This window comes from Rhamphochromis longiceps, linkage group LG7 (genome assembly GCF_057381845.1).
Source record: "Rhamphochromis longiceps isolate RC_006_pf linkage group LG7, R_longiceps_female_GT1.1, whole genome shotgun sequence".
Classification (NCBI taxonomy): domain Eukaryota; kingdom Metazoa; phylum Chordata; class Actinopteri; order Cichliformes; family Cichlidae; genus Rhamphochromis; species Rhamphochromis longiceps.
In genome coordinates, this window is record NC_140563.1 from 47,621,513 (window position 1) to 47,633,569 (window position 12,057).

Sequence of the window (12,057 nt, forward strand, 5' to 3'; positions counted from 1 at the left end):
AGTGATACGTGAAACCGAGACTTGACTATTTTTCCTGACCTTTTCATTGCATGAGATACTATCTGCTGCTTCATACTAAAAATAGTGCATTGCTGTAGAGAAAGAAGAAGAATGCAGTCATTAATTTCCCCATTTCCCATTTAGGAAACTCAATGAAGAGGCAAAAAAAACAAACAAACCCAAAACCCTTTCTGACACTACACAGATCATTTTTTCTGCACCATTCTCTTGCACATTTATAATGTGATAAGTGAAAACTGGTTAAATTAGTGACTCTCGCATGTATATGTGCTTTGGTATAAATATGATGCTAACTTGATGATATTAAATTCATAGGTCAGGGTAGTGATTATAAAGAGTCACAAGATCACCAAAGTCATTTCATTCTTGGATTCGTTCTCTGATGAACCAACGTCTGTACAAAATTATGTGTCAATCAGTGCGGTAGATGTTGAGATATTTCCACCTGGTAGCAAAATAATCAAGTTACTATCCCAAGAGCCATGCTCCTTCCACATCCAGTGACATTAGTGAGGGCATTCTGAACCAAGAGTCAGCTAGCTGCTTAAGTATCATTAGCTCGTGTTCACATGTCACCTATGCTGTATCTATAAATGCATTAAATACTAAGATTGCAAAGCCTCAGTGGTCCACAAGCGAGATCCCTTAGCCCAGAGTAATTGAGAGTAATGCCAGGAAAGACATAAAGCCAGCCAGAAAGGATTTAAGGACAGTGACGTAACTCACTGTAACTCACTCATTTGTGACACAGTGAGTCACATGTTCAGCACAAGTGCGTTGGACATGACTAATACGGTATGACGCTGCTCGTGTGATGATGTACAAAGATTTACTCTGGAAAAAAAAACTGGCTTGATGTCACACTTGATATATCCGGAACAATTCCTCTATTATGGCTGTTACAGATGAACTGAAAATACATAACAGCATTTATGCTTTTATTATCATTATTCTGCTACAGCAAGTGCCGCTGGTGGCATTATGTGTTTATCTGCCTTGTAGAGAGCTTTGCCTTACTGAAGAAATATGTACTGATTTTAATGATTTTAATGGAGGTAAGTGCGTGGAGAATGTTATAAATCTCCATGAGCACACATCTTAGGTCACACCGTGTTTCCATATGGCCTAAATAACCTCGGAATTTCCCATTTTTGTGTCATATTTTGGGATTTAGAAAATGCTTACTTACCAGTGAATGTTAGTTGATGGATGATGATATTGCAGTGAGTGTCTATATGAGAAAGTCTGATGAGCAGATGCTCAGGCCTCAGACTACTGAGAAAGCAGTAGGTTTTAATAGGTTTCAGACTTTTTATTGTGTACTTGAGGGGACATCCTTTATATGATCAGTTCATACACGCCTCTCTGGCTCTAAACACGGCAACCCCATCCAACTGCTGTTCAGATCTTTTGTTTGGGCAGCAAATCAAACGTTAGTTGGCTTACAGTTATGGGTCTTGGGCTTTGGCATGCCAATACGCAGACCAGCGCCGCAAACATTACGTCATTAACAATAAAGGAGGATCCATGTTAATTTTTACCAGTGATTTTTACAAGCTGCAGCAATATTTGACGCTCAGTGATAACAGTCCTCTGGAGAAAGTTCCCTTTCTTCTATAAGTATATTTAAAGGAAAAATGACACTCTTTTGAGGATACTAATCTTCAGATTTTTAGATCGAGGACACAAATGGTTTGAGACAGATGGTGTAAAAGGAGGCCATCTATTTCCACTGTGAACAACTATGTGCCACCTGTAACGTCATCTTGAGACCCATTCCCAGGCATTTCAAGCCTCGCTCACACCTCCGTGTGACCTTAATAACAAATAGGTTGGCATGGCGGAGCAGTATCTTACAAAGCATTCACACCTTGGTTCGTGTGACCCTTACTCAATCAGGCAGATTTAATTATCATGCACTTTGTTGCTTCTTACCCTCTTACTTACTATGGAAAGTACAGGGTTTCAGTCCTTTGAAAACTTTATCTTTCACATGACTGTTCAGGACAATAAAGGTTCAGCTTTCATAACTCTGCTCAAAAGGAAGCCATGCTCTCCTTAGGTGATAAAAAACAACTGGAAAGCACAAGGAAAACCTGCCTGCTACCTTTACTGACTACTGCCTCTAGCATTTTTATTTTTCAGAATCACTATATTACTGTCGCTCGTCTCATCCAAGTTATAGAATGACAACAAAATAATATTGTTGCCAAAATGTCAAACTGTACCTTCGAGCTCTCGTATTTAGTCTGTGATCGTTAACACAAGGCAGCAGAATCATCGTTAGCAGGTGATGTGAAAAACAGAAAGAAGGAAAAAAAAACATGGGCATTAGCTGTCATTGAAACCATGCTAACCTGTGCCAAAGCAGTTTAGGTGAGCTGTGTTGACAGCGGTCCAGTGCACTGAAAACTCATCTGCCAGATGGCTCAGGGGGAGGGCTTCAACCAGGGAGCACTTTAATCAATCTGATTAAGGGGAAATGCTGCCTGTATTTTTAGCCACTCCATGGCAGGCCAGTGACCATTCATTGAATTTTGTTTCATTAGCTCTTATGTTTATCTCTTGGAAGGGTGGATTTATAAACAGGGTGAACTAATGCAGAGACCCAAGTAAAGGGAATTTACTTATTTTAGCAAATAATTCTATGATCATCATAGACGGTAACTCAATTAATGCTAATTATTACAATAAGGGGTTCAGTTGGCTTAGCATTGAGTGGCTTGTTCTTTCTAACATTGCAGCCTGGGCCACTGATGAATCCTGTTTAAAAAACAAAATGACCATAAAAAGCTGCTTCCATATAGTCAGCGTGACTTTAAGGTCTTGAAGTTGAAAACGGTCCCGATTTTGAAGCTAATTTGTTTAGCTGTGCCTTAAATTAGTTCTTTGCATCCCCAAAAGACATGTAGGCCTAGTGTATGCACTGGAAAAGTGAAATGGCACTTGAATGTGTTTAAAAGATTGCCCTGCCGAATAGATTGTGGTGGCAACAGTACAGAAACCCCCTGCAGGGTCCTGACGATTCCCGCCCAAAACATGCAATCTGTGAACTGTCAACAGTTTACTGGCGTGACGGATCGTTTCAGCTGACGTAATGCAATGATGCACAAGTCACTGTCAGGGAAAGTAGACCCAGATAGATGTAATAATACACAGTTTAACAGTACAGCTCATATATCTGTAATAATGGCACACCAAATATAAGCAGGAAAAATGGAAATGGATTGCAGAAATTGTTAGCTGGAGACAAACAAACCATCATTAGTAGTCGCCCAACAGAGCATGGTGCATTTTTAAGATGGGAAAGAAAATGCACTTCCCTACATGCTCTATTCCTCGCAGTAAGAGTGACTTCATGTTATGGCCAAAACAAAATGTGCATGGTGTCAATAAGTGGCTTGCAGTGTAATATGTACACAACTAAAACTGTGTAAACATACACACTTCCTCTCTTTGACAGATTACGGATGTAAGCCTTCCTGCAGCTCTGAGATGTGTGCATCGCAATGACTCACTGTCCCAGCTGGAAGCCTTTTTGTTCTTTTTTTTGAACCATTATGTCTTCTAAATATGTCCCTACAGTAAGATTATATTTATAAAATGAATTCAGACTGGTGCTACATACAGAGTGTAAAGCTGTGGTTGATGTGTGCGGATGCAGTTGCATGTCTGCCTCTGGGACAGCATCTGTCGTAAATAAGCCATATCCTAAATGTTTGCTTTTCAGGAAGCAGAGAATGCGGGATTATTTCCAGCTTGAATGCCGTACATGCTTCTCTTCAGAGAGGTTGTTGAACAGCATTTTCTGACCTTTCCTGGCATGAGGAAGATCATGCAATGCTTTGCACGAGAGCTCAACCTTAGACCTTAAATAGAAATGTCAGTTTTTTTTTCACTGGGAGCTGTATTAGTTTGCCCAGAGGCTAGTTGTTTACATTTAACTCATTGTATGTCTGTCCCTCTGTGTGTGTGTCCATGTGTGCTTGTGTTCCCAGCCTTGTGGCTCTTGTTGCAGCCTCATAGACTCAGATTCAGTCCAAATGATGGATATCAAAGAACATTAACATTGATTTCTGTCTGCTCTGAATAAGCCCCTATTTCATCATGCTGTGGTGCAACTGAAAAACGTCAGGCCCAATATCATAAATTCTTTTGCTATCCCACCTACCTATTTTTTCTCTTACTGCGACTTATGTTTTTTTTATTTTACTTTATGTTTTTTAAATGAAAACTTAATATTAGATGCTCAATTTCTCAAAGCTCTTCTTTAGACATTGGTTGTTTTTACTTGTGTTTTCTTTCTAGAGAACATAACTGTAATGTTTAGGTTCAGGCTCTGGGGAGGCCAATCCATGACTGATGTCTGTTTTTCTGTCCACATATGATTTTACTGCATTGGCAGTGTGTGTGGGATTTTTGTCTCAAACACACAACCAGGTGCCTAAAGATACAACTTATAATTTGGTTTATGTGTAGACATAACAGTGGTTTATCCCTTGAGGTAGGTGTTGGGTCTGTCTAGCACAGGCCCACCGCTGGAACGAGACAATTTAAAAACACAGCAGTAGGCATTGTTATCTGTGCTTAAAATATTCAGGCTAATGTTACATGGTTTAGCAAAAAAAACAAACAAGAAAAGAAATCGTGGTTAAGTGGTGAGTTAAAAGGACTGGAATGAAAATGAGTGAAAAAGCAGACAATGTCCAAAGAAAAACTTTGAAATACCGTCATAAAGTCTGGAGAACTTTTTCTTAATACCACTTTAAAAAATTGCACGCAAAAGATATTTACCCGACCACCCTTAAGACTGAAGGGGTTATAAGCAGGAGTAGAGACTAACAGTGGCCTCCCTTGACAGCGACACCATAAGTACCATTTAACTGCCATTAGTAATGTCAAAAATGAGAAAATTTTAACCACATCAAGCACTTTTCACCACTGGACCTTTCAGCAGCACTATCCTCATCTTCAGCAGGACTCTGAGTAACATTCAAACAGTTCAAATGGCAGAAACACAGTAGAGGATGCACAATAAACCCAACAACCATGCAACCAGTAGAGAAGCAAATAAGCTAGCATCTTCATTCACCACTGACCAGGGCAGTGAGCATCAAGAAAAACCCCGAGGACTTCAGTCAATCTCTGAAGACTTGTACAAAATGGAAAAAATCCTATTTATAGCCCGAGTCGTGTTCAGAAATGTCAGGACACAAATGTTTTTCCCTGACATTGCTGGAAACGGAGCAGCCGAGATAAATGGAATTTATCAAAGAATAAAAAGGAGGAGAAATAGAAAACCAGTGTGTCTGAGAACAAAAGGTTCCTTTAATATTCATCAGAAAAAAAAGAATTTGACTTTGTTACTTCTCTAAAAATGTGACTCAATGATTTATCAGCAAAGGTTGAGCACATGTGCACAAACAGGGATTTGGTAGATGGTAGAAAACCAGACTGTTTTTGCATAGAAAATGCATTTTAGACGATTCCAGACATCCATCCACCTGTTCTTAACCTTTGATCCAGTTCAGGGTCACAATGGGGCTCGAGCCTGCCCCACCCTGGACAGGTCCATCACAGGACCAACACAAAGAGAACCATGACCATTTCAACTTGCAAATGGCCAGAAACCAAGTCCAAGTTCTGTTGCAACTTGCCAGAAAATTAGAAAAAATTGAATGTTTATTGAATCTTCTGACCACAAAAAAAGACATATAAATTGGCATATATGAGTTTTAATTTGTATCATACTTCCTACATTTAAGGGGTTAAAAGGAAACAGAGAAATCTCAATAATATGAGGGAACTTGATCATAAAGGAATTCCTTATTTTGCTGGATCCAGAAAAATTATTTTAAAACAAAAGCGTGTGTAGTGTTGTGGAAGTTTTCCATTTAAATAAAGCCTGCAGACGAGTGGTGAGCAGTAGCTAACATTCTTTAATCAAAACACAAAGAACAGACAACCAAGTTGGTCGAGAGCCTGCATGACCGTGGGGCAGACGGTCAGCAGAGTCTCTCTGAGCCTAGCATGGCTCTCAGTTAAATACCTTCTCCAGGAACAAAAGGCAGTACACAGCTGTTTCACACCTTAAGGTTCACACTCTGTTGCTACCTCCCAGAGTCCTCGAAGAGACAAAAGACTCTTCCTGTGGAGCTGTCTGCTTCCCCCAACTTCCTTACTAGACCCCCACCATTTGTCTTACAGTATGAGTGTGAGACATGTTAAAATCCAGTGGCACCAAGGCATTATACAATAACATAATGTGATTAATACATAAGTAAAAGAAATTCCTATATAGTAGTAAAAGTTGGTATTTTAAGACCTCCACTTCAAACAGCACTATGTGGCAATGTGATAATTACACAGGAGGAAAAACAAATGCAGGAGGCACGCACAGAGGCAGGGTAAAATCCAAATCCACTCTTTAATCATAGGCAGGCAGTGAAGGCAAACAGAGGAAGGTAAAAGGACAAGGTCGAAAAATAGGCAAGACGTCCATCACAAGTCAAGAACACACAAGGAATAAATAAACAGGAAAATGAAGACATACTAGGAAAACACAAGAGTATGAATTGAAGGCATAAAAGCTACTTTAAACAAAGACATTCAGACAGCTGGAGGGTTCTAGGCACGAGGTATATAAACTGAGAAGGACGATTAGCTCACTCAAGACCGATAAAGCAGACACAGAAGGGAAAAAAGGCAGGAACAGAGATTTCAAAATAAAGCAGGAAGTGACTAACCAGAACCAAACATTATGAAAGGCAGACGCTGACCTCACCATAAATATTTTATCATGTAAACTCTTCTTCCTTTCCTTTATTTATTTTTGATACAGTCCATCTTTGATCAAAAATGCATTCCTTGAATCACGGCCAACAAACAAATGGGCCCATTAATCCATTAAGTGTTTAATGTGTTCATTACTGAGAATGGTCACAGGTCTTCGATTGCAGATTCTGGATGTACGAGGAGTATTTATGTCCTCTTGAGTGAAAAGTTACTGGACTGCTGTTTGCCAACTCTTAGCCAATTAAGCACTCGTCAGATTCTTTCTCATGTATTTCTTGGGGATGCATTGATTGGTACTTTTTCAAGAGCACCAGCTTGACACTGGCTACATAATCATTTTGTCAGCATATCAAATTCTGCCTAATGTGGATGCTGGCCTTTATTCAATTTCACTAAAGCAAGCATTTTGCTTCCCAGCGTGGGTGCGTGCCACCTTAAACTCTGTTCTAAAAACAAGGCTCACATAATACCTGAATGTTAAGTCAAGGTCAAATGCTATATAGATACTATAGTCATTCTATAGTCATTCATTATCTCTCTTAAAGGTCTCACAGAAAGAGGCACTCAAACAGGCACACGGTTAACTCTAGCATTCTAGTATTCTCTAGTTTTCTTGAAAAGGGCCAGTAAGATGGGGAAAAACTTGTTTTTGCCACTTTTTTTTTCATTTTTATTATACTTTTGTGTTTTATATATTATATTATGTTTATTTTCTTGTGCTGTGACAGTCTTTCACTATCCAAGCATCAGGAGACACTGCTTTTTCATTTAGTTGACAGTAGATGCGTAACTGCCCGCTGTCTTTTCCTCCACCCCTTTTCCTCCTCTCTCCCCTCACTCTCTCTCTCTCTCTCTCCAGAAGTGTGACTGCCTGCTCAGCCTGGAAGCCTATTCAGGAGACCAGAAGCGCCGTGTGTGTCAGTGCCTGAAGGACAACATTGACAAGCAGCTCCAACTACACAGGAGGGAGCCTCCCGTTCCGCATTTTGAACAGGTATGACACATGGACACACATATCTAGGAGCATTTCCAATTTCATTTGAGGCCAGAGATGAATCAGTAAACACATGAACACATGGGAATGCATATATTTGTGCAAACCCCCATCACAGATGCCCCGTGAATTGCACACACTTTGTGCACAGTAACGTCACGCATGTAAAAGCCTCGTCTGTAGTTCTTATTGCCATAATTCTGATTTTCCACTCACAGAAACTCTTACATTTCTCTGGGGAAGTTCAATGCTGCCTTTGTCTGACGTAAATTTCAAAGTTTAAAAGTTCCTTGACTGTCCTCAAGGAAATTTAGGCCACATCCTCCTAGCAAAAGCCAGTGTTTGTTCCTGTAGTTTCTTTTATAAACCAGTATGATTATTATAAACCGTAACCAGCAGGTTTAACTGAATGCTGTTAGCATCAGGTGCTTTTTTCATTGAGGTAAAGAGTTTGAGAAGAAACTCTGCCTTCTGTGTGAGGCTGTGCTTTGTTTTCTCACTGACATACTTTATTCAAAATCAATGCCATGGCATAATCAAAGATAATGACCTTGGGAATGAGATTTTTTACCTGGATAAATAAAGGACTAATAATAATAATACACTGCAAAGGCTTGTGCATAAATTATTTGAGCTTTTGTTTCTACCTGCATTAACCTTTTAGATTTGTTTCAGTTTTTTCCACAAAATTTTGTAAGAAACAGTTGCTACATACTACTTAGTTACTTTAGGCAGATAGTAAAACAGGAAACTTGTAGGCTGGAATAAAAGAAGGAAAACTGTACGATGCTAAAATCCACCCAGCTGCGGTGAGCTACTGATTCTGCTTGTCAAGGCCTCTCTTTCACGTTTCAGTTAACCATTCTTGTTATTAAAATGTTCAAAAATTGATTAGAGGTGCTTGTTTGTCTTCACTGGTCTATTTCAAAAATGAATTAAATGCACCTTAGTCAACTATCCTTGTCTTAATGTAGCACAATGCGTCACGCTTAAGGATGCACTGGAACTGATCTTTAAGAGCTCATGGGGCTTCTGCTGCCCTGATTAACAGGGTGGCTGCTGGGGATGCTGTGACTGAGATTACCATGGCCCAGTTTGGTCATTTCAAGCTTCTACCCAGGGAAATCTACTCAAACAGTTTTCTTAATTGCTATTTGGGGTTTTTTTGTGTGAAAAAAGAGGTCTAGTCTGACATAAATATGACATCATACGAAGCACTTTTTATTATTAAGAAAGATGAATGCACATCTGTCTGTAATGTGCATTCGTTTGTTTAGATTTTCTCGGACTGATTATTTGATGTAGCGTTTCTGTGAGCACCACTCACATTTCCTTCCTCTTTAATTTCCAACACTTTTTTTCTCCTTTCCTCCTTCATTTTTGATAAACAAAAGAGACAGCTCATTCACTTCATCAGTTTAAAAGGAGTGCTACCCAGTTCATTTGAGTTTAGCTGAAAGGTGATTAAAAGGGATAAATAGCCTTGTGTGTGGATGGCACACCTGTTGCACATTAAGGGTTCATTTCATCAGTGCATGAAAGAGAGCAAGAAAGACTGACAAGCCGGCAATCTTTCATCTTTCATTCTCTTCTGTCTGCATGCATGTGTATTCATTGCACGTGTACATATGTACATATGTGTTTCCCCTTTTTCAGAAGTTTCAGTCAGACTATCCTCTGTTTTTTTGTTTTGTTTTTTACTATTTCCCCATGAGTGTTATCAACTTCAGCACATATAAAAGCTGTTTTTAACTTAAGATATCTTTCTAATAATATTTGCACTGCTACAGTGTTTTTCTTGCAGGACAATGTTCTGATCTATTGAATCTTTCTACATCAACACTACGTGGAAAGTTGGATTCCTTGCTTGTGTCCTCCCAGGGTCAGTGCCAATTAGGCGCTCCCTGCTGAGTAAATGAACACATTTACACACACGACAGTGTTCAATGTGCTCAATGGCAAAACAACTTTGCGAGCATGCTAAGTCACGTAAGTCGATGCTGTTTATGCAAACTCTATTGACAAAACAGTGTCTTAGCGCAGATGTGACCCAGAAACCTGCCAGGTTTATCACTTTTTCAATTGTGAAGTCTTTAAGTTCCCCCATGCCCGAAAGAGGCTCAGTTGTACTCATTGTTTTCCTCAGATTTGGCCTTTCATCCAAACTAAGTCAGTACACAGCTGAAACATGAGCTGCGTGAACTCATTTTCCAGGAAAGATGGATCTGAAAATGTTGCACATATCACAGAGTAAACATCTGAGAAACATAAGGTGGCGTAAGGCAGCTCGGACACGGTGGCGGTGCAACTGAAGTACAGACAGAACAACTTTTAGTGACCTCTAACACTCTATGGTCACTCATTTTAAACCTGCAGTGTTTTCAGACCAGGAGGCAGAGGAAGATTTCTTTGAAGAAAAACATATTTACAAAACATGCTAAAATGCTCGAGGCAGTTCTTTCCAAAACAAAGTTTTTAAAATTCATCACAAATCCTGGAAAAACCTGATAGTGCAGTTTCGTACATGCGCTGCCCAGTGCGATCACTCCTGTTATTCCTGTTCCGTGCACACTTATTAGAACATTTTATTGTAATCCCTTATTAAATGGAAACGCAGTCCCGAAGGCAAGGGAATACATGCTTAATCATAACATTGTACATCTAGCCAAATTAGTTCACTTTTGATTGCATTTCTCTAGAGTCCCTTAGAGGCAAATAGTTTGTATTCAGTCACCTCCAAATGTATTTAATAATATGCAAATTAGCTTTGTCAAATATGGCATATATGAGGAAAAGTAGTATCAGCAGTGTTGCATGGAAGCTTTTAAAAGATATATATCCAGGTCACTTTACTGTGTATCTTGGGAAGTGTTCTTGGGTTGCTTCACGTTACCACAAAGGAGAGAACGCGTATCAAAAGGTAGTTTCAAATGTCAATCAGACCTAACGTGCAGAAAATTATTCAGAAAATTACAAATTTCTCCGAATAATTGAACATTTTAACACACTTTCACTTTCAAATCATCAGAAAATTATATTTTAGATTCAATTTCCGACACACTGGGATACCCTTTTAGTGTCATTTTGGATGTAAAGGAAACCAAAAACCTATAAAAGTCCATGTTAGAAGGGAAGTGGGGTGGTGGACAGCACAAAGACACAACCTCCAACCAGGAGAAACAAGTTCTATTCTTGTCCTCTTTTGTTTTACATTTTCGTTTTACTTTTCTTTTCACAGTGTAAAAATATGCTCAAAGGAAAACTTCACACAGCTTCAACAAGCTTTCCTTGATTACCACAAGTACACACCCTCTCATGTTTCAGGATGTGGGAGTAAGATAGTATTTCTTTTGGTGACACTTCAGTAACTTCATTTCTGCTTTATTGTTACTGTTGAATCAACACCAGAACCTATTTTCAAAAGCGAATAGACTATGTATTTGATCCGCAGTGTGTATTGCTGCCAGTGAGCAGGAAGAGCAGTAAAGGCGCTTTAGAAAATGATCCATTGATTCAACCGTTTTCTTTGTGTCAGAAAGTGTATTTCTCCTCTCATGCACAAAGCCGAGTAAATCTGCACTTAGCTGAAGCACGCACCTTCCTCAAGAGTTGTGTTCAAATGTGCAGCGAGAGCAGAATCCTCTCCAGAGGGAGAACACGCGTTCTTCAGAAGCCACTATCTACTCGCGTTAGGTTTTTCATTCATGTTTAACCGTAAAATGGGATTATTTCGTCACAGTGTTGATGTCAGCAGCTGCCCTAGTTCCTTCAGTCCCTTAACACTTTTCAATGCTTCCCTTTGGAAAAATTTGGACACAAGCCTCTTTTCTATTGAGGAGTCTCTAATCTCCGAGTCCTAATGAGAGTGGGGCACGATGATGACTTTCATGTCTGTTTTGTGCAGAGCTCCATTTGCTGTCAGCATATTGAACAGACGGCTCACAGCAAACATTTATCATTAACTTGCAAATATGATGCATGCTCACTCTGTCAGCCCTCTGCTGTCGAATCTGTCGCGAAATTGCAGATCAAGAAAATGTCAAGGAAAGTGGGCCACGAGTTAGATTGAGGTTAGAGAGGAGGTTAAAATAATCATAGAGCGGGATGACATGATATCATACAGCAGATGTTGTCAAAAGGTGGAACAACAGAGGATGATCCCAGGCAGAAACCTGCACAAAGGCTGGTGAAATTTAATAACCTGACATACCAGAATGTGCCAGTTAGAGGCCAAACATGGTCGGTTC

At 39.6% G+C, this 12,057-nt stretch overlaps 1 protein-coding gene across 5 annotated transcripts in view; it reads left to right on the top strand.

Annotated features, from left to right (window-relative positions):
- Positions 1-12,057, top strand: part of rgs3a (regulator of G protein signaling 3a) — a 155,563-nt gene that overhangs the window by 87,016 nt on the left and 56,490 nt on the right. For all 5 annotated transcript variants that reach the window (XM_085413984.1, XM_085413987.1, XM_085413988.1 and 2 more), the window contains one exon: positions 7,676-7,810. In XM_085413984.1, coding sequence (XP_085270110.1) covers positions 7,676-7,810 — 135 coding nt within the window. The remainder of the gene's footprint in view (positions 1-7,675; positions 7,811-12,057) is intronic.